General features: G+C 43.6%; 1 protein-coding gene across 4 annotated transcripts in view; it reads left to right on the forward strand.

The window, feature by feature from the left end:
• Positions 1–26,111, forward strand: part of CEP290 (centrosomal protein 290) — a 272,670-nt gene that overhangs the window by 151,250 nt on the left and 95,309 nt on the right. For all 4 annotated transcript variants that reach the window (XM_068276835.1, XM_068276834.1, XM_068276837.1 and 1 more), the window contains exons 38-39: positions 1,707–1,844; positions 8,857–9,078. In XM_068276835.1, the coding sequence (XP_068132936.1) occupies positions 1,707–1,844; positions 8,857–9,078 (360 nt within the window). The remainder of the gene's footprint in view (positions 1–1,706; positions 1,845–8,856; positions 9,079–26,111) is intronic.

Here is a 26,111-nt window from a genome sequence, read left to right on the forward strand (position 1 = left end):
GCACGCCTCCAGGACTTCTCAAGAGCTGCTCCAACACTATGGAACTCCCTACCTCCACCCATTAGGGCAGCCCCCTCCTTCAACATCTTCAAGAAAGCCCTCAAAACTCACCTTTTCACTCTGGCCTACTACCCCTCACAAGTGCTCTAAACCTACAGCTGAACTCTGGTCCCCTACCGTTCGTGTCCTTACCTCTCCCTCTAGATTGTAAGCCTTTGGGCAGGGTCCTCCTCCTTTTGTGTCCTACCTGATCATGCACCTCCATTACTGTGAACCCATGCTATGCATCTGAGTGAACCTAACTTGCCTAATCTACATGCTCAATCCAATGACTAAGCATTACCTGGCACTCATACTGTGCCGTGTGATCTGGTTTTCTATTATTCCTGTATTGTCATATTGCTGTATGTCACCCCTAAATATTGTCTGTAACCTAAATTAATGTTCAGCGCTGCGTAATATGTTGGCGCTTTATAAATACAATAAATAAATAAATAAGGTTGTGCGTGTTGTGACTTCACAAATGCTTTGCTGCATTCCTCGGTTGTGACGAGTGGTTATTTCAGTCAACGTTGCTCTTCTATCAGCTTGAATCAGTTGGCCCATTCTCCTCTGACCTCTAGCATCAACAAGGCATTTTCGCCTACAGGACTGCCTCATACTGGATGTTTTTCCCTTTTCACACCATTCTTTGTAAACCCTAGAAATGGTTGTGCGTGAAAATCCCAGTAATTGAACAGATTGTGAAATACTCAGACCGGCCCGTCTAGCACCAACAACCATGCCACGCTCAGAATTGCTTAAATCACCTTTCTTTCCCATTTTGACATTCAGTTTGGAGTTCAGGAGATTGTCTTGAACAGGACCACACTCCTAAATGCATTGAAGCAACTGCCATGTGATTGGTTGATTAGATAACTACATTAATGAGAAATTGAACAGGTGTTCCTAATAATCCTTTAGGTGAGTGTATATGCCCTGCAACCAAAGTCATTTGTTTCGGTTTCTTATGATCTAATCCCAGCAGTTAGAGATGGCATTAAAGCTGACCTGAACTCAGAACTTCCTCTCTGTTCTAAAAGAAACGCAAAACATTTATTTGTTACAGCTGATACAAATACTGCAATAACTCTGCAGTCTGTCTACTTCCTGCTTTCATGGAAGCAGACATATTGTTAACATCCTGTGTTTACCAATTAACTCTCTGCCTTTTGAGGAACTCTTCTGAGTCAGCTGACACAGGTGAGAGATCACATTACAGTGGTGATTAGTAACAGATGAGAGAGAATTAGACAGGCTGGACTCTCTAAATACATACAGAGTGCATTTCTCTATGTTTTCCTTCTGTCCTGTGCAAGAGTTCAGCTCCACGTTTATGCTGTTAGTTTAGTCAAACCATCAGGTGCTCTTAATATTTACAAATCTATCACAATGTTCAACTTCCTATTAGTGTTTATATATGTCCTCTATGGCGATCCATTAGCATCTCCTGATATTCTAGTATCGCGATCCCTATGAGCATTATATAAGGTTTTGGGTTTTTTGGGAGAATGTTTTCATATTGCATTTATGAGAAAAATTGTTGTTAAGAGACAGTACCTTACCGTAGGTTGCATCCATACCGTCATGCTATCCACTAGCAGTGCCAGCATTTATTGATTTCTATATTTGACATCCTCGCTTATGCATGCCATTATTTTTTCCAGGCTTTAAGCAAAGCTCTGCTGGCTCTTCGGGCAGAAATGACCGCTCATGCCGAACAGCAGATTATTTCTGCCGCAGCACAAAAGGAGGAAAATTTCAACATTCAGCAGATTGTTGATGGACAGACCAAAGATTTAAAGGTGAGAATGTTGACAATTTATTTTATATATGCTTTGCTGGAACATGCATGATTGGCCAAGGATGTGGCCAGAAATGATGCTTCTGGATTTGATGTAAATAACGTGCATTGAATTCATATTGTTGCTATGTATTTACTCGGGTCTGAAATTGTATATAAAATACATTTTATAATCTGGAGGTGCAGTTTTGGAACAGATGAATATAGCCAGTTTGCAAATCTTTAGACTGCTGGATAGAGACCCTTCTTACAAAATAGGTATAGTTTTTGGGGTACAGTATTTCAAATCCTTTGTGCATGTACATTTCGGTAACTCCATTTGTAATTTAAAAACAAATAAAATGAGTGTGTTTTTTTCCCCTTTTTGTGTATATTAGAACTCCTGTAAATATTTGTATGTACACCGTGTCTCCCATGTGATTGTGCTTTTGCAGAGTGGTTGTTTGCTGGGACAATGAACAATACACTAAGGGGTGGATTGCTGTGGCATACACATTACAATGATGTCACTTCAACATTGAAGGAGAAGAAAGACTGATAGCTAGTTTAGAGCAGCATGGGCATTTTCAATGATGAGTAAATAGCATAAGGTGCAGATGGGGACACTAGAGACACAGGGTGGCACTGTGGATGCACAGGGGGACCCTAGAGGCACAGGGGGCACAGTGTCTACTAACTAGATCTGTTTTAGAAGGGACATTTTGTGTTTTAATTTGAAAAGTCAAATGGCTCTTTCCTGTTGATGTGTAATAATTAACTGGTGTTACAGGGAACTCCTATTTTATAATCATGTTCAGAGGAAGACAATATAGAATACTAAAAAAAATATCCTTCAGGTGTTCCACCACACTACATATCTAATAGTTGTGTATTACAGCATATTAGAAAATAGGAAACCTTGTGCTGCACTTTGCTTCCACGTTGTTGCACTCTGCTTCCAAGATCTACCCTTTACTACAGGATGGGTGTGATACAGTCCACTGTCTTTGTACTTTTCTAAGTGTTTTAATGAAGCTATTGGATAATTATATGGAGATTGCATCCCCCTGTTAAAGGCCTGATGAAGATTTAGAACTGGCTCAAAACAAACTAGTTTTGTTGCCTAATCTCTATTGCTTTGTTCATGTATATTATTTGTCTTGTATACATACATTGATGGCTTAAATCTCCTCTTGATCTTATTTAAGAATTGGTGCAATAAAAATTGTTTGCAAAGTACCGTTTCCTTCTTTTTCTATTATCCTGTAATATATAACCATGAGAGGGAACTCAGCCGAGATGGGCATTTGGGGCCATCTCCGTCAGAAATCTAGCATTTTCACAGGGCTTATGGATCTGATACACTAGTTCTCTTACCAACACTGATGAACTAGTGTATTATTCTCATGAATATCCCACCCATTGGAAGCTGTGTATTTGTGTCCAGCCTCTTCCCCTCTCCATAGAAACAGTACGTTGCTTGGCTATACCAGAGTGATAGATCTGCATGGCACTCATTGCCCACAGTGTCACCCTAAAGATGAGCACTAGGTACACAGTTTATGTGTATGCACCTTTACTGTCAAAACAGATGGATGCTACTTTATGGTTGTGATGAGGTTCTGTACAGGCCTCAGGAATATGACTCTATATCACGGGGAGTCCCTATAAGGCTAGAGGTTCATCCAGCCTCCAGCCATTCATCCAGCACTACAGATATCCAAATAGGCCTTGACCCATTGAGGATTATTATCCAACTAGTGACCTTAGCCCGGGCTAGGTCTGTCACTGCGCATGCGCCCGCACATTTCCGCCGCACGCCCGCCACGCATGCGCGCCACACCCGTGCACGCCCGCCAGGCCGTCCCGTCCGTCCCTTCGCCCATCATCACTTGCAGCGCGTCACTCTCCCTCGGTGTCTCTGCGTCCCTGCACATGCGCAGAGTGCAAATGGGACACACACAGGGACATGGGACACAGAGACATTAGGGTTTTATTATAGAGGATGAGCACATTTATTTAATATAGATGCGGTAAGGGCCTGTTTCCATTACACACGGATTCTGGATACAGAAAAACTGACTAATGAATGCCTATGTGAATTCTGCATCAGAAAAATTGCGTTTAGTGGAAACTTGCCCATAGGCCGATTTCCATTACACACGGATTCTGAATGCAGAAAAACTGACTCCAATGAATGCCTATGTGCTTGTTTCCACAAATGTTTTCATTGTATGGGAAACCATGCATGATGCAGAAATCTGCAAATTGCTTTTAGTGGAAACCAGGGGCGGACTGACAACTCATGGGGCCCCCGGGCAATAGGAGATTATGGGGCCCCCATACCAGTGTTTCCCACCTTTCACGTTATTTGTTTACAGACTAAGATATAATAATTTACTGACAACAGATATTTTATACTGACAAATACCCCTGCACGGCGTGCCAAAAAATGGGTGTGGTCACGCAACAGAATGTGGGCATGGTCATGGGTAGGGCAAAATATACATGACCTTTGCAGTGGTGTAAAAGGTCTGCTGGGGAAGTTTGAACTCTGCCATAGTGTTTCCCCCCAAAATACATGTAATCTGACAGCATTTCACCAAAAATCCATGCACTTTGGCAGAGGTTCCTCCAAAATACAGATAATATGGCAGTCGTTCCCCAAAAATAGACGTAATCTGGCAGCAGCGGTTCCCCCAAACACACATAATTTGGCAGTGGCTCCCCAAAATTTGCGTACTCTGGCAGCGGATCACCAAAAGTACATGTAATCTGGCAGCAGTGGTTCCCCCAAAATACACATAATCTGTAAGCAGCGGTTCCCCCATTATACACAATCTGGCAGCGGTTTCCCAAAAATACACAATCTGGCAGCTGTTTCCCAAAATACACTTAATCTGACAGCAGCAGTTCTTCAAAAATAGTTAACCCGGCAGCAGTTCCCCCAAAATAGGTGCCCCCAGTATAGGTAACCGGGTCAAAAGGTATCCCCAGTGGAAGTAACCAGGTATATAGGTTTTCCCAGTGCAGGTATACAGGTCTATAGGTGTCCCCAGTAAAAGTAGCCAGGTCTATAGGTTCTCCCCAGAATAGGTAGCCAGGATTATAGGTGTCCCCAGAATAAGTAGCCAGGTCTATAGGTGTCCCCAGTATATGTAGCCAGGTGTATAGGTGTCCCCAATATATGTAGCCAGGTCTGTAGGTCTCCCCAGTACATGTAGCTAGGTGGATATGTGTCCCCAATATATGTAGCCAGGTCTATAGGTGGCCCCAGTATATGTAGCCAGGTCTATAGGTGTCCCCAGTATATGTAGCCAGGTGGATAGGTGTCCCCAGTATATGTAGCCAGGTCTATAGGTGTCCCCAGTATATGTAGCCAGCTGTATAGCTGTCCCCAGTATATGTAGCCAGGTGTATAGCTGCCCCCAGTATAGCTAGGTGTATAGGTGTCCCCAGTATATGTAGCCAGGTGTAAAGCTGTCCCCAGTATAGCCAGGTTTATAGGTGTCCCCTGTATATGTAGCTAGGTGTATAGGTGTCCCCAGTATATGTAGCAAGCCGTATAGGTGTCCCCAGTATATGTAGCCAGCCGTATAGGTGTTCCCAGTATATGCAGCCAGGCGTATAGGTGTCCCCAGTATATGTAGCCAGGTGGATAGGTGTCCCCAGTATATGTAGCCAGGTGTATAGGTGTCCCCAGTATATGTAGCCAGGTGGATAGGTGTCCCCAGTATATGTAGCCAGGTCTATAGGTCCCCCCCCCCAGTATATGTAGCAAGCTGTATAGGTGTTCCCAGTATATGCAGCCAGGCGTATAGCTTCCCCCAGTATAGCCAGGTGTATAGGTGTCCCCAGTATATGTAACCAGGTGTATAGCTGCTCCCAGTATAGCCAGGTGTATAGGTGTCCCCTGTATATGTAGCTAGGTGTATAGGTGTCCCCACAGTATATGTAGCCAGCTGAATAGGTGTTCCCAGTATATGCAGCCAGGCGTATAGGTGTTCCCAGTGTATGTAGCCAGGTGTATAGCTGCCCCCAGGATAGCCAGGTGTATAGGTGTCCTCAGTATATGTAGCTAGGTGTATAGGTGTCCTCAGTATATGTAGCCAGCTGTATAGGTGTTCCCAGTATATGTAGCCAGGTTTGTAGGTGTCCCCAGGAGGGGAGGCAACCAGTGAAAGGGAGCTGTGAGCAGAGCGATGGAGAAGGGGGAAAGCTTACCCCCACCCTTCCCTCACCTTGGGGCCCCCCTTCCTGGCTCTCTCCTCCAGAATATTTAAGTGTCTGCGCAGCGGCTGACAGCGGGCAGAGACTTACCGCTGTTACAGCCACCGGAGGGAGCTTTGATCTGTGCGCCGCTAGTCTGGTCTTGAGCACAGCTCCCTTTCACTGGCTGTCTCCCCTCCTGCTCAGGGTTCTCTGTCGCCCCCCCCCCGACCACGGGCCCTTTGTCTGTGCCCGAGTGCCCGAATGGTCAGTCCGCCCCTGGTGGAAACAGGCCTATATGAATTCATTGGAGTCAGTTTTTCTGCATCCAGAATCCGCGTGTAGTGGAAACAGGTCCGAAATAGCCACATCCAGAATACTGGATGCAAAAAAACTGATGCAAAACTAGTGGATATAGGCCCTTAAACAGCATACAAAACCAGTACAGCGCTTAGGGCTATTTGGCCTTTGTTTCACAACGGGTGAATGACCCAAAATGTTGTGCTAGTTTTGTATGCTGCTTACCTGCATCAATATTAACCACTTCGCATCCAGACCTTGTTTCCACCTTATGGACCAGAGCAGTTTTGACATTTTAGCTATGTCCCTATTTAATCAGCAATAACTTTATCCCTTCTTATGACACCTAAATGATATATTTATGTTTTTGTTTTTTTTTTTATCGCAAACTAGGCTTTCATTGTATGGTGATTTTTCCCCTCGAACAATTTAGTTTTTTATGCATTTTAATGGGGTAAAGAGGAAAAAATACATCACCCCCCTCCCCCCCCCCCCAAACACATTTTCCAGTTTTACTAATTCCGGTTTAAAAAATAAAAAGTGCTACTGTAGATAAAAAATACAAATTTTGTTTGGCTATTTCTACCGTTTATCACAAAGCTTAAATTATGCTCCTGTCACAATTTATAGTGAAGATATTTGATTCTAAAATAATGCTAGTGTGTATTTTTCACTATGAACTAAGAAAATAAAAGCATTTTTAATGGTAAAAATCACTCTTATTGCCTCAGGCAACAGATATTCCCTTTCATCAATTAGTGCTGCAGCAGATAGTGTAAGAGGCTTCAACATGAGTAGCCCAATCGTGCACAGCTGTGCTTTAACTACAAGACATATTTCTATGTCCTCGTGGCTTAGATGAAATCACAGAGGACGTAAATATATTGTAGTGGTGGATAAAGTAGTTAAACGAATGTGATCATTGGATAACAATCCTCGAGAAGGGTCGAGCCCCATGTGGATACCTGCACCGCTGAGTGTACAATGCAGCCACCAAGCAATGAACTTGTATTAATAACATTACCACCATTATTTATATTACCTTTTTCAAAGGTATTGTGCACCAGGGGAAATTAAATGCCATAGGTAAGGGCTGTAGTAGTTAATTATAAGCAAACATAGAAAGTAATAACTGCAATGTAATGTACCTGCATGTACAACAAACTTGCATAACTTTTCCTTATTCAGTATCTAATTTATTAATTTATTATTTGTATTGTGTATTCTTATATCACGGATACACAAGTAACAAATCCTGTGCTTGAAGCATATTTTTTATACGTGATTACCATCCACATTTGGATACAGAGAAATAAATTTAAAAACAATGAAGCAGGCTCCACTGACATAACAGTTGTAGGTTTTGTCATAGTCATTTCCATATGCAGCATTTGGTACTCCAATATCATTGAAACACAAACCGCTGAGCGATTCATGAGTGCTTTCCTTTTATTCAATAAGAATTCAACTTTAGTACTATAATATTTAGAAACACACAGAGTAGGAGATCTTGATTCACAGGCTTAACAATGTAAGCAAGCACTTCATGAATCTGCCATAAATGTTTAATGTGTTTTCTAGATACTTTAGTATAAAAGCCTAGGCGAAACCCATGGAAGCATAGTCTTATAGATGAGATGTGATATATATATATATATATATGTGAGAATGCCCAACAGCTTGGCATCCCCATACGTGCTGTGTACATTGGTGCCATCACATGTTGGCACACAGGCTGTGGCCACACAGGCTGTGGCCACACCAGAACACAAAGGAGTGGGTGCACCACCAGGACCCTGTTGGTGCAGCCTTACTATAAAAATTGTTCTGTTGGGAAAGCGGTGTCAAGGGAACCCTTGGTCTGCATTGTCGTCTTCGCAAATAGGCCCTGGAATTAAGTATTACATTCCCAATTGTGAGCTTTTTCAAAGTAATCTGTAAAGTACTGAGGCAATTATTACTGCTACATAAAGATAGAAAAATAAATATTACATGATTATAGACTGGTATTTATGTTAAAGAGAGAAAAAAAAACCCTTTATATAGTGGTGTTACTGAACCCGTATGTATGGTCCCTTAGCAGTTTCTCTGCTTAATAAATAGTTGTGCATTCCTGACTCAGCTAGCTTCCTATTGGCATTTTTGGAAATAATCTAAGAGGCCTCCACATGGTATTTATATATTATTTTGCCTCTTGACATGGTATTGATCTTGGAATCAATAAGGTAGAATGAGGTGAGCTAACATGGAAAGCATTTCTGTAACCCGTGTTGTCTAGCTTGTTATATTGATATTCCTTTCGTGGATACAAGAGTTAAATAATTCATTTGCAGCAAATTCTCTCATTAAGCATCTCCTTGCAAATGATGTCCCATGGTGCTTGGGTTGGTTGCAAATGAAAATTGTTACATTATCCTTTCTTAACTTAAAAGCTGATTACAGAGTTTTAATCCGCAACCTAATTCCTTTGTGGTATTTTAAGTAGGCAAATTTAATTGTGAAGAGACATGATATTATCGTTACAGGCACGGATTGAAGATTTAAATGAGCAACAACTAAAGCTTAAAGAGGCCCTGAAAAGTAGCAAGGCTAGAGAGAATAACCTCGCAGAAGACCTTGAAAACCTAAACCAGGAGCTGCGAGGAAAGCAGAAAGCAATTAATAAGCTGCAGAAAGAAAAAGATGAAGTAGATAAAGAGAACGAGGAACTGAAGAAAAGAGCGAAACGCATGATGAGCAGTGCACAGGTAAATGTCATACAGTTGCTACGTATTATCTGCTTGATAAGCAGTGTAACACCAATAGTGATTTCTTGGGTAGTAAAGAAAACAAGGCTAGATCTGCCACACATCACACATCCCCCAGCTATAGCTGAAAAATACAAGTCTGAATAGAGCTTCATACAGATTTTAAATACAGGCACCCAATCTGTTCACATAAGGTCAGATCAGGAGTATCAGTCTAATTTTTGTTCAATCAACCTTGCTAGGGTACCTCGTAATCAACATTGCCGGTATTTCCTGGTTTTGTCCCCCCCCCCCCCCCCCCCAACAGAGAGACGAATGAATGCATACCTCTCTTTACAAACAAATAAACAAGCACAGAACATTTATATTGCGCTTTTTTCCTGGCGGACTCAAAGCGCCAGAGCTGCAGCCATTAGGACACATTCTATAGGCAGTAGCAGTGTTAGGGAGACTTGCCCAATGTCTCCTACTGAATTGGTGCTGGCTTACTGAACAGGCAGAGCCAAGATTTGAACCCAGGTCGCCTGTGTCAGAGGAAGAACCCTTAACCATTACACTATCAAACCACTTCAGGACTCGCTGGTCCAAATAAAGGTGACCGTACATCACTCAATTTTTCACAGAGCGATTAAGTGATTCACTTTATTGGGTGTATAACCAGCGAGTTAGAGCCAAAAGTACCAATATTTGGTTAAAGTTCCATACATTCGGCTGTAATATCAAAAAAAGATGCCCATGAGTGAAAAAAATCACATACCTATTTTTAAAGTAAACACATGTAATTCAAGTTTATTTGGACAAATCACCACTACAATAAATAAAACCATTGAAAAATCATTATAATCAGACAACCTGCTTACAAAATGTATCATGATAAATGTATCAAAATGTATCATGTATAAAACAATATGAAGGTGAACAGCATTTGGAAGCAAAAAGGGGTGGGGGGTTGCTATGTCTGATAGAAAATATATTGGCCTCAATTCACTAAGCTTATCTCCTGTCTTTAATAACGTTTCTAGAGTTATCACCATGGTGATGAGGCATGTAGTATTCAGGAAACATTTTACCTCAGGCAAACCTAAAGTTAACTCTCCTGTCTTTAAGTTAACTCTTCAATCCTTAAAATAACTCCAGAATTCTAAAGTTAAAGACAGGCTGTTAATTAACGGAGTGTGAAAATAACTACAGAGAGGTAGCTTAACTACAGAGGAGGTAACTTAAGGATTGAAGAGATAAGATAACTCTCTCACTGTGTGGAGGTAAGTTTTTTCTCTTGCCTTATTATCTCCAGCATGATCTTAGTGAATTGAGGCCATTGTGCAAAATATTGTGCAAAACACTGGGTCAGAAAAACCACACAAATCAATCAATCAAAAGATCACCATAAAGGTGGCCACACACCATACATTTTTTTAAATATCTGTTCAATTCAAGAATTGCAATACATTTTTCTGACTGATTGTAACATTTCAAAAATATGACCAATGTACCACACACATGCGTTAAATTTTTATAAAAATAATTGGAAACTCTGAGACAATTTCTAGGGTGTGTATGTTAATAAATTGACAATATAACACACATCATACAATCTTAAGCAAAATTGAAGAAAAATTTCCAGCATTCCGGATCGATAAAAATCTAAAAAAAAAAAAAAAAAAAAAACGGGAAATCCGTTCAGATTTTTCAGTCGAATGAAAAAAAAACTTGATTTTTTTCGGGAGATCCGATCAGCATTATCGAATTGCCCTAAAATTAGATCATTTTATTGTATCGTGTGTGGCCTCCTTTAGGCTGGTTTCACATTGGGATGTTACAGGCTGACGTTACAGCAGCCAGTAACGCAGCCCAACTCACAACAATAATAAATCAATGGGCTGTTCACAGTGCCCACGTTGCGTTACATTGTAACGCTGCACGTTCTGGGAAAGTGCAGCATGCTGTACATTATACTGGGCTAAGCCACGTTAGACTGCTTGCACATGCTCAGTAATGTTGGAGGAGGAGGTCTCCCCTCCTCCTCCTAGGCCAGCCACATGGCTAATTAATATTCACTGCACTGTGGAGACTCGTGGTGAGACTCCTAGTGTTGTCCGGATCATGAACGAATCGTTCATTTGATCCGGATCTTTTTTGTGAGTCGAATCATCCGGATCATCACAATGTAAGATTCGGTTCACAGTGGCTGTCTGTCTGGAAGAAACAGGAACATACAGAATGCACAGTGCAGGGAAAGTCCTGTCCTGCTAGTCATTTCACCCAGTCTGCTTCCCTAGTAAAATGATTCAAATGATTCGGTTCAAAGATCCGGATCTTTTCAATGATCCGATTCAAATGATCCAAATCCTTAAAAAGATCCGGACTTTCTATCACTAACCTGGAGCGGCTGCTTTGAGAGCTGCATAACGAAGCTCAATCTGACGTTCAACTTCAACACCACCATGTGTTGCGTTAGGGGCACGTTATGCGACCATAACGTCCCCTAAAACGCAACGTCTTGGTGGGAAAGTAGCCTTACTCAATCTTAATCCTGATACAGTCAACAAAGTACTATGAGTGCAATGCAATAGTGCTTTAGCGTACATTCAAATGTACAGTCAGAATAAATTGCAAATAAGGAATATAATAAAGTGCTAGATGCTTATTGAGTCACTGATAGAGTCCGCATTGGAGCAGGGAACCGGCGCTACGCGCTCACAGCTGATCAGCTGCTTCAATGGAGAGTGGAGCTAAGGTGTCGATATGTCGAGAGTTGATTAAAAATGAGCATTTGATTTATCCACCCATGGGCATCTTTTCTTCGTAGTTTCTGACTTTATTGGGTGATCAACAACAGTGTGGAAAGTCAATCAACAAGTGACCTACACACTTCAAGTGAGATCCTATGCAAATCTATTTTACTAATCAAGCTGACCGAAGCTGTGCCTCCATGCTCTGAGATTAAAAAACAATCTTGTGTCGATAAAAATCGTGAATAGCAGATTCCTTCATAATAAAACAATATTTTTAATCCTGTGCGATCAAATACATTAGTTGATTCATCCAGATATCTGCCTATTTCCATTAGCCTATTTCCATCGATCGAGCAGAATGGATCTGATCAAATTGAATGGTTGATTAAGCAGGAAAATTGAGCTTTGCACGGTCATCTTGACAAAAGATTTGACTCTTATCAAATGTTTGTCCAAAAATGTGTCTTTATCTCCTTATCCTTTTAACTGGTAATAGCTTTTTAATTTGTTTTTGCCCAGAATGTTTCTAATTTCTTTTGATGCTATGCAAAACTAAATTATATAAAACTTTAAAAAAGTGGCTCTGTACAATTAACAAGCTGACACATCATTGCAGTCAAGCGGTTCTGGAGGAGTGGTTAGCTTACAGAGACAAGAAGGGATAATTTGCATATTCAGCAGTGGTACATCGTGGGAGACATCATATGCTCATATGCTCACTCCAACCTGACTTATCACAAATTCCTTCTGGCAAACTTTTGTTTTAAGATAAAATAGATTATTTTAACTCGGTAATAGCTTGTGTCCAACTAGACCTTCAGAAATAATATACTGTACGTACCCCTGTACATGTGTGGTGATATTCAAAGCAAACACACATTATTCTTATGCCTAATGCTAAACTGCTGTCAGGACAATGTACCAAACAATTTATTTAGTAAACCTTATATACAGTGATGGGAAAAACTATTTGCCCCCTTCCGGATTTCTTATTCTTTATCAGTTATTAGGTTGAGGGGGCAATTTCTTTTTCACACAGGGCCATGTAGGTTTTGAGTTTTTTTTCTCACTAAATAATAAAAACCATCATTTAAAACTGCATTTTGTGTTCAATTATGTTATCTTTGACTAATAGTTAAGGGTTTTTGATGAGCAGAAACATTTAAGTGTGACAAACATGCAAAAGAATAAGAAATCAGGAAGGGGGCAAATAGTTTTTCACAGCACTGTAATTCTGTATTCGCTCTGGTCATTTGTCATCATATATAATGCTATGTGGGCAGCATGGTGGTGTAGTGGTTAGAACACTCGTCTTGCAGCGCTGAGTCCCCCGTGTCTGCATGGGTTTCATCTGGGCACTCCAGTTTCCTCTCACAATAAGAAAACATAAAGATAGGTTAATTGGCATCCTAGACTATGATACATACATAGACATATGACTAAGGTAGGGATTACATTGTGACCCCCTCTGAGGGACAGTTGAAGCGGACCTGAACTCAGAAGTCCTCTCTGCTCTAAAAGATACACAACACCATCATAACCTTTAAACCAAAAAAAACAAAAAACATTTCTTTGTTACAGCTGATGCAAATCTTAAAATAAATCTGCACTGTTACTACTTCCTGATTCATGGAAGCAGACATATTGTTAACAGCCTGTGCTTTCAAATGGGCTTATCTGCCATCTCTGCCATAGGCAGTCATGTGACACGGGAGAGATCAGATTACATTTTGTGATTATACACAATGAAGGGGAATTAGACAGGTTAAACTCTCTAAATACATACAGGGTGTGTTTTCCTTCTGTCCTGTGCAAGAGATCAGGTCCATTTTAACCACATAACGACCGCCCCCAGCCGATGGGCGGCGGCAAAGTCTGGGCCCAAACGACCGCAATACGCCCATCGGCGGGGGCGGCTGCGGGAGTGGCTATGCGGCGATCGCGTCATTCGTGACGCGATCAGCCGCCGGGGACTGGCTCCGCCCCCCGTTCGCCGTAACCCGCCGGCCGTTCGGAAGCGCCGGCGGGTTACTGGCATCCGGATCGCCGCTGCAACAGTGTATAATAGGCTTTGTAATGTATACAAAGCCTATTATACTGGCTGCCTCCTGCCCTGGTGGTCCCAGTGTCCGAGGGACCACCAGGGCAGGCTGCAGCCACCCTAGTCTGCACCCAAGCACACTGATTTCCCCCCCCCCCTGCCCCCTGATCGCCCACAGCACCCCTCAGACCCCCCCCTGCCCACCCCCCAGACCACTGTTTGCACCCAGTCACCCTCCTAATCACCCATCAATCACTCCCTGTCACTATCTGTCAACGCTATTTTTTTTTTAAGTCCCTAATCTGCCCCCTACTCCCTCCTGATCACCCCCCCACCCCTCAGATTCTCCCCAGACCCCCCCCAGACCCCCCCCCCCCGTGTACTGTATGCATCTATCCCCCCTGATCACCTGTCAATCACCTGTCAATCACCTGTCAATCACCCGTCAATCACCCCCTGTCACTGCCACCCATCAATCAGCCCCTGATCTGCCCCTTGCGGGCAATCTGATCACCCCCCCACACCAATAGATCGCCCGCAGATCCGACATCAGATCACCTCCCAAATCCATTGTTTACATCTATTCTCTCCTCTAAACACCCACTAATTACCCATCAATCACCCCCTATCACCACCTGTCACTGTTACCCATCAGATTAGACCCTAATCTGCCCCTTGCGGGCACCCAATCACCTGCCCACACGCTCAGATTGCCCTCAGACCCCCCCCTTATCAATTCGCCCGTGCAATATTTACATCTGTTCTCCCCTGTAATAACCCACTGATTACCTGTCAATCACCCATCAATCACCCCCTGTCACTGCCACCCATCAATCACCCCCTGTCACTGCCACCCATCAATCAGCCCCTAACCTGCCCCTTGCGGGCAATCTGATCACCCACCCACACCAATAGATCGCCCGCAGATCCGACATCAGATCACCTCCCAAATCCATTGTTTACATCTATTCTCTCCTCTAAACACCCACTAATTACCCATCAATCACCCCCTATCACCACCTGTCACTGTTACCCATCAGATTAGACCCTAATCTGCCCCTTGCGGGCACCCAATCACCTGCCCACACGCTCAGATTGCCCTCAGACCCCCCCCTTATCAATTCGCCCGTGCAATATTTACATCTGTTCTCCCCTGTAATAACCCACTGATTACCTGTCAATCACCCATCAATCACCCCCTGTCACTGCCACCCATCAATCACCCCCTGTCACTGCCACCCATCAATCAGCCCCTAACCTGCCCCTTGCGGGCAATCTGATCACCCACCCACACCAATAGATCGCCCGCAGATCCGACATCAGATCACCTCCCAAATCCATTGTTTACATCTATTCTCTCCTCTAAACACCCACTAATTACCCATCAATCACCCCCTATCACCACCTGTCACTGTTACCCATCAGATTAGACCCTAATCTGCCCCTTGCGGGCACCCAATCACCCGCCCACACCTCAGAACGCCCTCAGACCCCAGCCCTGATCACCTCGCCAGTGCATTGCTTGCATCTATTTCCCCCCTCTAATCACACCTTGAGACACCCATCAATCACCTCCTGTCACCCCCTAGCACACCTACCCATCAGATCAGGCCCTAATTTGCCCCGTGTGGGCTCCTGATCACTCGGCCAAACCCTCAGATCCCCCTCAGACCCCCTTCCGATCACCTCCCCAGTGCATTGATTGCATCTATTTTCCCCTCTAACCGCCCCCTGAGACACCCATCAATCACCTCCTGTCACCCCCCTAGCACTCCTATCCATCAGATCAGGCCCAATACATCCTGTCATCTAAGAGGCCACCCTGCTTATGACCGATTCCACAAAATTTGCCCCCTCATAGACCACCTGTCATCAAAATTTGCAGATGCTTATACCCCTGAACAGTCATTTTGAGAAATTTGGTTTCCAGACTACTCACAGTTTTGGGCCCGTAAAATGCCAGGGCAGTATAGGAACCCCACAAGTGACCCCATTTTAGAAAGAAGACACCCCAAGGTATTCTGTTAGGTGTATGATGAGTTCATAGAATATTTTATTTTTTGTCAAAAGTTAGCGGAAATTGGATTGTTATTGTTTTTTTCACAAAGTGTCATTTTTCACTAACTTGTGAGAAAAAATAAAATCTTCTATGAACTCACCATACCCCTAACGGAATACCTTGGGGTGTCTTCTTTCTAAAATGGGGTCACTTGTGGGGTTCCTATACTGCCCTGGCATTTTAGGGGCCCTAAACCGTGAGGAGTAGTCTAGAAAACAAATGCCTCAAAATGACCTGTGAATAGGACGTTGGGCCCCTTAGCGCACCTAGGCTGCAAAAAAGTGTCACACATGTGGTATCGCCATACTCAGGAGAAGTAGTATAATGTGTTTTGTGGTGTATTTTTACACATACCCATGCTGGGTGGGAGAAATCTCTCTGTAAATGGACAATTGTGTGTAAAAAAAATCAAAAATGTGTCATTTACAGAGATATTTCTCCCACCCAGCATGGTTATATGTAAAAATACACCACAAAACACATTATACTACTTCTTCTGAGTACGGCGATACCACATGTGTGACACTTTTTTGCAGCCTAACTGTGCTAAGGGGCCCAAAGTCCAATGAGTACCTTTAGGATTTCACAGGTCATTTTGAGACATTTGGGTTCAAGACTACTCCTCACGGTTTAGGGCCCCTAAAATGCCAGGGCAGTATAGGAACCCCACAAGTGACCCCATTTTAGAAAGAAGACACCCCAAGGTATTCTTTTAGGTGTATGATGAGTTCATAGAAGATTTTATTTTTTGTCACAAGTTAGCGGAAATTGATATGTATTGTTTTTTTTTTCACAAAGTGTCATTTTCCGCTAACTTGTGACAAAAAAAAAATCTTCTATGAACTCACCATACTCCTAACAGAATACCTTGGGGTGTCTTCTTTCTAAAATGGGGTCACTTGTGGGGTTCCTATACTGCCCTGGCATTTTAGGGGCCCTAAACCGTGAGGAGTAGTCTAGAATCCAAATGCCTCAAAATGACCTGTGAATAGGACGTTAGGCCCCTTAGCGCACCTAGGTTGCAAAAAAGTGTCACACATGTGGTATCGCCGTACTCAGAAGAAGTAGTATAATGTGTTTTGGGGTGTATTTTTATACATACCCATGCTGGGTGGGAGAAATCTCTCTGTAAATGGACAATTGTGTGTAAAAAAAATCAAATAATTGTCATTTACAGAGATATTTCTCCCACCCAGCATGGGTATGTGTAAAAATACACCCCAAAACACATTATACTACTTCTCCTGAGTACGGCGGTACCACATGTGTGGCACTTTTTTGCACCCTAAGTGCGCTAAGGGGCCCAAAGTCCAATGAGTACCTTTAGGATTTCACAGGTCATTTTGCCACATTTGGTTTCAAGACTACTCCTCACGGTTTAGGGCCCCTAAAATGCCAGGGCAGTATAGGAACCCCACAAATGACTCCATTTTAGAAAGAAGACACCCCAAGGTATTCCGTTAGGAGAATGGCGAGTTCATAGAAGATTTTATTTTTTGTCACAAGTTAGCGGAAAATGACACTTTGTGAAAAAAAACAATTACAATCAATTTCCGCTAACTTGTGACAAAAAAAAAAAATCTTCTATGAACTCACCATACATCTAACGGAATACCTTGGGGTGTCTTCTTTCTAAAATGGGGTAATTTGTGGGGTTCCTATACTGTCCTGGCATTTTAGGGGCCCTAAACCGTGAGGAGTAGTCTTGAAACGAAATTTCTCAAAATGACCTGTGAAATCCTAAAGGTACTCATTGGACTTTGGGCCCCTTAGCGCAGTTAGGGTGCAAAAAAGTGCCACACATGTGGTATCGCCGTACTCAGGAGAAGTAGTATAATGTGTTTTGGGGTGTATTTTTCCACATACCCATGCTGAGTGGGAGAAATATCTCTATAAATAGACAATTGTGTGTAAAAAAAATAAAAAAATTGTCATTTACGGAGATATTTCTCCCACCCAGCATGTGTATGTGTAAAAATACACCCCAAAACACATTATACTACTTTTCCTGAGTACGGCAATACCACATGTGTGGCACTTTTTTGCGGCCTAACTGCGCTAAGGGGCCCAAAGTCCAATGAGCATCTTTAGGCTTTACAGGGGTGCTTACAATTAGGCACCCCCCAAATGCCAGGACAGTAAACACACCCCACAAATGACCCCATTCTGGAAAGTAGACACTTCAAGGTATTCAGAGAGGAGCATAGTGAGTCCGTGGCAGATTTCATTTTTTTTTGTCGCAAGTTAGAAGAAATGGAAACTTTTTTTTTTTTTTTTTTTTGTCACAAACTGTCATTTTCCGCTAACTTGTGACAAAAAATAAAATCTTCTATGAACTCACCATGCCTCTCACTGAATACTTTGGGATGTCTTCTTTCCAAAATGGGGTCATTTGGGGGGTATTTGTACTATCCTGGAATTTTAGCCCCTCATGAAACATGACAGGTGCGCAGAAAAGTCAGAGATGCTTGAAAATGGGAAAATTCACTTTTGGCACCATAGTTTGTAAACGCTATAACTTTTACCCAATCCAATAAATATACACTGAATGTTTTTTTTTTTATCAAAGACATGTAGCAGAATAACTTTCGCGCTCAAATGTATAGGAAATTTTACTTTATTTGAAAAATGTCAGCACAGAAAGTTAAAAAAGTCATTTTTTTGACAAAATTCATGTCTTTTTTGATGAATATAATAAAAAGTAAAACTCGCAGCAGCAATCAAATAGCATCAAAAGAAAGCTGTATTAGTGACAAGAAAAGGAGGTAAAATTCATTTAGGTGGTAGGTTTTATGACCGAGCAATAAACCGTGAAAGCTGCAGTGGTCTGAATGGAGAAAAAGGCTCTGGTCCTTAAGGGGCGAAAAGACTGTGGTCCCGAAGTGGTTAAGTGTCCAGACAATATACTCTGTCAGCGCTTTATAAATACTAAATAATAATCTAGAATCAGGCTGCTCTTGAAATGCAGGGGAACTGGGGTGACCCATTTTTTTTTCTATGCTGAAAGATCATACTGTAGACCTCTGCATAATATCCTACATTTTGGAAAGGCTTTACATAATATGTCAGAGGTCATCCAACATCTCCTGATGTACATAAGCTATGATTTCCACATACTTGGAATAGATGAATGAAGGGCTGCAGTCATCACACTCTCCTTCAGTCTGCCATCAGCACACTCTTGAAATCATTACATTAGTGGGCATTGGGCATTTTCTTTTTCTTACACATATTGCCAGACAAGTGGAAGTCAGAAAGGTCAAGGCGATGTAATCTGATGTGCTCTGCATACATTTTTCAGTCTGTCACCTGTGTTTATTTACATTTTACTGAATATGTGAGTTTTGACAGAAGCAGATGTTTAATTGCAAAATAATGTTTCCACTCTATCAATTGCACAGCATCCCCAGGCAATTAAAAACTGGTGCATAATCACATCAGTTAAAGTCTGTTATCACATGCGGCAGTGCCGAGCAATGCAGACCAATGTTGGCCACTTTGGTGTGTGGGTGGTGTGGTGCTGCCTCATCCTCATTTAATATACATAAATCGGGCTGGCTACTCACCCACCAGATGGGAACGATGATCAAATCTGCTGATAATTGATTCACCCAAAATGTCTGACTGATCGACATTTGATCAATTTTGGTAAAGATGAGCCCTTTTGCTCAGCACACGGGTGTTAGGACAACTTCCATGAGGTATCTGCAATTCAAATCTGGGCCAAGACCCTGTCTACATGGAGTTTGTATGTCTCTCTGTGTTTGCATTGGTTTCCCCCAGGTACTCCAGTTTCCTCCACATACAAAAAACATACAGACAGGTTCATTATTTCCCCCATAAATTGTCCTTAGACTGCAATAGGAACATAAGACAATGACTGACTGTGGTATAGATTACATTGTGAGCTCCTCTGAGGGACAGTTAGTGAAAAGAGTATATACACCATGTAACAGCGCTGTGGAAGCAGTATATAAATACACAATAATAGTATTACGAATAGGACACCTAAGCCATTCTTTGACTGAGATACTGGAAGCCCACCAATATGCATACTTTATACAGGGACATACAAGCTAAGGCTCAGTTCACATTAGCGTTAAACAGTGGACCAGAAGCGGAACGGATACTGTACAAACGAAATGGATGCGGACGGATCCAATGTTAACCCATGGAACTGATCACATCTGTCCGCTCGAACTGATCCGTTCCGTACGATGCGCTGGATGGAACACAACTTTGCTGCAGTACCAAATTTTCCGGATCGCCGAGCCCAGCGGACCATAAACCCTGCTAAACCTGGCAATGGGAGAATGGAACGTTTTTTCACACTGGTGAAGAAAACAGACCGTTCTAGAGCTAAAACAACTGGGGGTGAGGGTCGGGGGGGGGGGGGGGGGGGGGAAGGATGCACTGGGGTTGGAGGACTGGGGGGGATGTGGGGACTGAGGATGCTAGACTCCTGAGCGGGTTAGGTAGGGAGAGAGGGAGGGTTTCTTACCCAGGCTTCCGTCTCTTCCCCTTCACGTCACGTCATGTGACTACCACACTTCCTGGTAGTCACGTGACACAAGGGGAGAGACGGAAGCTTGGGTAAGAAAACCCTCCTTCCCTCTCTCTCCCACCCTCCCTCACTTGCCCGCTCAGCAGACCAGAGTGGCAACGGAGTGAAAACGGAGCCAATCGACCGATGATCAGATGAGTTTTCACGGATCCATTTGCCAGTGTGCACCAAGCCATCCGGATCCAGTGAAGCGGAGACCTGATCCGCTTTACCGGATAAGTTTGGCTTTAAAATGCAGTGTGAACCGAGCCTTACTTTACACTCAACACTCTCAGCTTGGTAACTACAATGATTGAAGACATGACTTTACATGTGAATTAAATGTAACAATCACTGATAATTAGCTCACATAGGAAGAAACATGCAGTCTTTGATGGTTGTTTATTTTGCCATAAAAATGTAAAGTTGTGGTTCATTACTTAAAAAAAATGGCAATTTAACTTGTAAATATTACAGCATAATTTATAGTACAATATCTCCATGTATGATAAAAATAGAATTATATTTAATCCAGCGCACTACTACAAAGCTCGTCCGTAACAGTCCTGCAGGCAGAGATATCTAAACTATTCTTAAAGTGTCTGCTTTGGTTGTGAGTGAAATGTATTATGACAAATAGCTTTGTTCTCTGTGATGTACATAGAGATGGTTTGAGGTGGAGGAACTTTTGTTTTTTGTGAAGTCAAAAGTATTTTTACTTCAATAAACATATAATTTAGGGAAGGAGCAGAAATTTGCAAAGAAGAAGATATTAAAAGAATGTGTAGTTGTGTAACGCTGGCTACCAGATCAGAAAGTATCCAGTTTTTTCTCCTTGAGCGTGTGTCAATAGCTTTTTGTTGTTGTCCTTGGGGTGGAGGAAGGGGAAGGGGGTATGTCTAAAGCAGTGGTGCTCAACCTTTTTTGGCCCGAGGGCCGAACTTCAAATCAAGAAAAATCTCGAGGGCCGGAACACATGCATACAAAATTTCGATGTAAAACTTTTAACGTTTTTCTAGTAACAGTTAACATGGTGTTGGAAATGGAAAGAAAACGACAATATAAGAAATGTTGTACTCACCATTTGATGTACATTTTCTTAATGAGAAGTTTGCGGCTGTTTTTCAGAAACCAATTTCTGGATATTTGGCTCCAAATTTGTAACATTTATTCTTAATACAGAATGAAGATGATCATCTGTGATGCGAGAACGTGAGCCAGTTTTTGCCCTTTTCATCACTGAGAAAGTTTGCTCACAGACATAAGTACTGGCAAAAGTTGTGACCATTTTCAGGCCGTGTTTCCGCAAATTTGGAAAGTCCTGCAGTGGGAGTTCCGCATAAAATTCAGGTAGCAACTTTTCTCTAAACTTGTCCTGAAGCGATGTCTGGCATTGTAACTCAATCAGTTCCAGTTGTAAATCACTTGGTGCAGTGGAAACCTCAACTGAAAATGGGTTTTCAAACAAACGGATTTCATTCTTGAGGCTGTGAAAATCTTCAAACCTTTCTTCAAAACTTTCATTCAGCAGCTTCAAAAGTTGAATCATTTTTCTCCTTGGGAAGGGACTACTCTGTTCTTGTCGCAAGGCAGCGCAGGTTGGAAAGTGCACCAATATTTCTTGTTCTGCTTGTTCTATGAACAGTTGCAATTTAGTTTTAAATGCACTTATGTCTGCATACACATGACAGATAAGTTTGTTTTTGCCTTGCAGCTTGACATTGAGCTCATTCAAATATTCCGTCAAATCGCAGAGAATTGCCAAATCCCACAGCCATGAGGGATCGCCAAGCTCAGGAAGTTGCTTTGATTTTCCAGTCATAAAGATATTGATCTCGTTTCGCAATTCAAAAAAGCGTTTCAATACCCTTCCCCTGCTCAACCAGCGGACTTCACTATGATAAATGACATCTTCGTGTTCTGATTCCATTTCATCTAGTAATTTTCTGAAAGTTCTGTGATTCAGCGCATGGGATCTTATGAAGTTAACAGAGTGAACAACTACTTTCATCACATGTTCCAAATTCAACTGCTTCCCACAGAGATTTTGCTGATGTATAATGCAATGGAGCCCCAATGGTCGAGATCCATTTGATTCGATCACCTTTTGACTTACTCTTGCAACCAACCCATTGTGCCGTCCAACCATGCTTTTTGCACCATCCGTAGTCACTCCTACTAATTTACTCCAGTCTAGCGCAAGGTCATTGATCACTTCTGACACTTCTCTGAACAAGTCTTCACCAGTAGTTGTTCCATGCATGCTCTTCATTGCTGCCAGTTCCTCAGTAATTTCAAACATAGGGGTAACACCACGAATAAATACTAACAATTGAGCAGTGTCACTCACATCTGTAGATTCATCAGCTGCAATTGAAAACATTACAAACTGACTTGCCTTTTTCTTTAGCTGTAGCTGAAGATCGCTTCCCAAATCTTCCACCCGTCTCGTGATAGTCATACGCGACAAGCTAACAGCTTCAATTTCACTCTTTTTTTCCGGGCACAGTTCTTCCACTACAGCCAAGATGCACCTTTTTACACATTCACCTTCAGAAAATGGTTTGGCTTCCCTACTCAATATATGAGCCACTCGAAAACTTGCTCTGACTGCTGCTTCATTCTCTTTTCTTTTTTGATTGAACATTTTTGGTATTCCACCAAGTTCTTCACGCAATTTGGCAATTTTCTGTTCTCTGTGCAAACCAACATATTCATCATACTTAGCCTTATGTTTTGTTTCATAGTGTCGTTTGACATTGTACTCCTTAAACACTGATGCTGTATACTTGCAGATGAGACACAATGGTTTATCTTCATGTTGTACGAAAAAATACAAGTTTGTCCACTTCTCTTGAAAATTTCTGCACTCCGAGTGCACCTTCAGCTTTTTACGAACCGACATTGTGCCACTTACAGGGCCTGTAGTGTGCCCGTGTATGTGCAGAGGCAGATTAATGCAGCAATGGTATCAGAGTCCAGTACGGTACCTGGGTGTATGCACAGGGCAGATTGATGCAGCAATGGTATCAGAGTCCAGTACGGTACCTGGGTGTATGCACAGGGCAGATATTAATGCAGCAATGGTATCAAGAGTCCAGTACGGTACCTGGGTGTATGCACAGGGCAGATTGATGCAGCAATGGTATCAGAGTCCAGTACGGTACCTGGGTGTATGCACAGGGCAGATATTAATGCAGCAATGGTATCAAGAGTCCAGTACGGTACCTGGGTGTATGCACAGGGCAGATATTAATGCAGCAATGGTATCAAGAGTCCAGTACGGTACCTGGGTGTATGCACAGGGCAGATTGATGCAGCAATGGTATCAGAGTCCAGCCTGTAGTGTGCTGGCTGAGGAGGCTGTCAGCTCTGCTGAGGAGGAACAGAGGCCTAATTACTCACACGTGGCCTGCCTGTAGTGTGCTGGCTGAGGGGGCTGTCGGCTCTGTGTGGGCCTGAGGGGGCTGTCGGCTCTGTGTGGGCCTGAGGGGGCTGTCGGCTCTGTGTGGGCCTGAGGGGGCTGTCGGCTCTGTGTGGGCCTGAGGGGGCTGTCGGCTCTGTGCTGGCTGAGGGGGCTGTCGGCTCTGTGCTGGCTGAGGGGGCTGTCGGCTCTGTGTGGGCCTGAGGGGGCTGTGGGCTCTGTGTGGGCCTGAGGGGGCTGTCAGCTCTGTGCTGGCTGAGGGGGCTGTCGCTTCTGTGCTGGCTGAGGGGGCTGTCGGCTCTGTGTGGGCCTGAGGGGGCTGTGGGCTCTGTGTGGGCCTGAGGGGGCTGTCGGCTCTGTGCTGGCTGAGGGGGCTGTCGGCTCTGTGCTGGCTGAGGGGGCTGTGGGCTCTGTGTGGGCCTGAGGGGGCTGTGGGCTCTGTGCTGGCTGAGGGGGCTGTCAGCTCTGTGCTGGCTGAGGGGGCTGTCAGCTCTGTGCTGGCTGAGGGGGCTGTCAGCTCTGTGCTGGCTGAGGGGGCTGTCGCTTCTGTGCTGGCTGAGGGGGCTGTGGGCTCTGTGCTGGCTGAGGGGGCTGTGGGCTCTGTGCTGGCTGAGGGGGCTGTGGGCTCTGTGCTGGCTGAGGGGGCTGTCGGCTCTGAGTGGGCCTGAGGGGGCTGTGGGCTCTGTGCTGGCTGAGGGGGCTGTGGGCTCTGTGCTGGCTGAGGGGGCTGTCGGCTCTGTGCTGGCTGAGGGGGCTGTGGGCTCTGTGTGGGCCTGAGGGGGCTGTCAGCTCTGTGCTGGCTGAGGGGGCTGTCGGCTCTGCGTGGGCCTGTAATTATGCTGAGGACGAGGCTGCCCGCGGAGGGAGAGGATCGGGTGGATATAGGCTGAGGACGGAGGGAGAGGATCGGGTGGTATTGGTACAGACTCTGTACTACAGACCGTTATCCTTGCATTGGCATTCGGCAAGTTGTTGCGCGCATACACCCGAGTGTGCTGCGTATTCAGCCCCGGGTAGCGCTGGGATAGTTACAAAGCCTTCCTCATTGGTTACTGCAGGAACCTTCCTCCAATAGGAATCAGGCTGATTCCTATTGGAGGAAGGTTCCTGCAATAACCAATGAGGAAGGCTTTGTAACTATCCCAGCGCTACCCGGGGCTGAATACGCAGCACACTCGGGTGTATGCGCGCAACTACTTGCCGAATGCCGATGCAGCAAGGATAACGGTCTGTAGTACAGACTCTGTACCAATACCACCCGATCCTCTCCCTCCGTTCTCAGCCTATATCCACCCGATCCTCTCCCTCCGCGGGCAGCCTCATATAACCCCCCGATCGTCTCCCTCCGCGTGCAGCCTCTGCCCTCACCCGATCCTCTCCAGGACACCTCCGCGGGCCACATAAACAGGCCTCGCGGGCCACAAATGGCCCGCGGGCCGTAGGTTGGGCACACCTGGTCTAAAGAAATTGTGTTCAGTATGGTGGGTTTTTCTTTTATGTTTGCAAAGTGGGAGGAAGATATGTGGAAGAGAGGCACTTTGGCCACAGAGAAAGCAGCAAAAGGCAGAAGAGAGGTTAGTAGTGTAAATGGAAAATAGACCTGTAGTGTTCAAATCCTCTTCAAGCTCTCTATTCAGGGTTAGAACAAATGGTAGCTATTCCAAGAAAACACTAAAAGCCATAAAGAATGGTTAAGGTTAAATTCAAAAGCCTCTGAAACATATCTAGAGAAATCCATCAAATGGAACACTTTCATGGTTTTATTTTGCGGTTCGCTTCAGTAACTTCAGATTAACAAAGCTGGTGAAGCTTAATGGATTGTCCACCCAAAATCTATTTTTAACATGAATAGTGTAGGGGACACTTGTTAAAAGCTGTATGTGTGTACAGGTTGTTTTTTCTGCTAAAGCTATATCAGTGGGGGGTTTTGTTCCTGTGTGATGAAAAACGGAGTCTAAGAGCGCAAACATTTCATTATATGTCTCCTTAATTTCACCAGGTGTCTTACTGACACCCATACAGTGTCTGATGCTAATCTATCAGGATTTACCCTTCAGATTTCAGTGTTCTGATAGGACATCATGGTTCTTGTTTAAAGGTGTGCGTAGCCACATTCCAGCATTCTTTCCTGCAACTTCATAAAATAAAGGGAATTTTGTACTGCCGGAATGGTCTGTCATCAATGTTTTTTCCAGGGCTGATTTTTGCAGGGTTGGTAACATGCTTGAAGT

The sequence above is a fragment of the Hyperolius riggenbachi genome, chromosome 3 (genome assembly GCF_040937935.1).
Source record: "Hyperolius riggenbachi isolate aHypRig1 chromosome 3, aHypRig1.pri, whole genome shotgun sequence".
NCBI lineage: Eukaryota > Metazoa > Chordata > Amphibia > Anura > Hyperoliidae > Hyperolius > Hyperolius riggenbachi.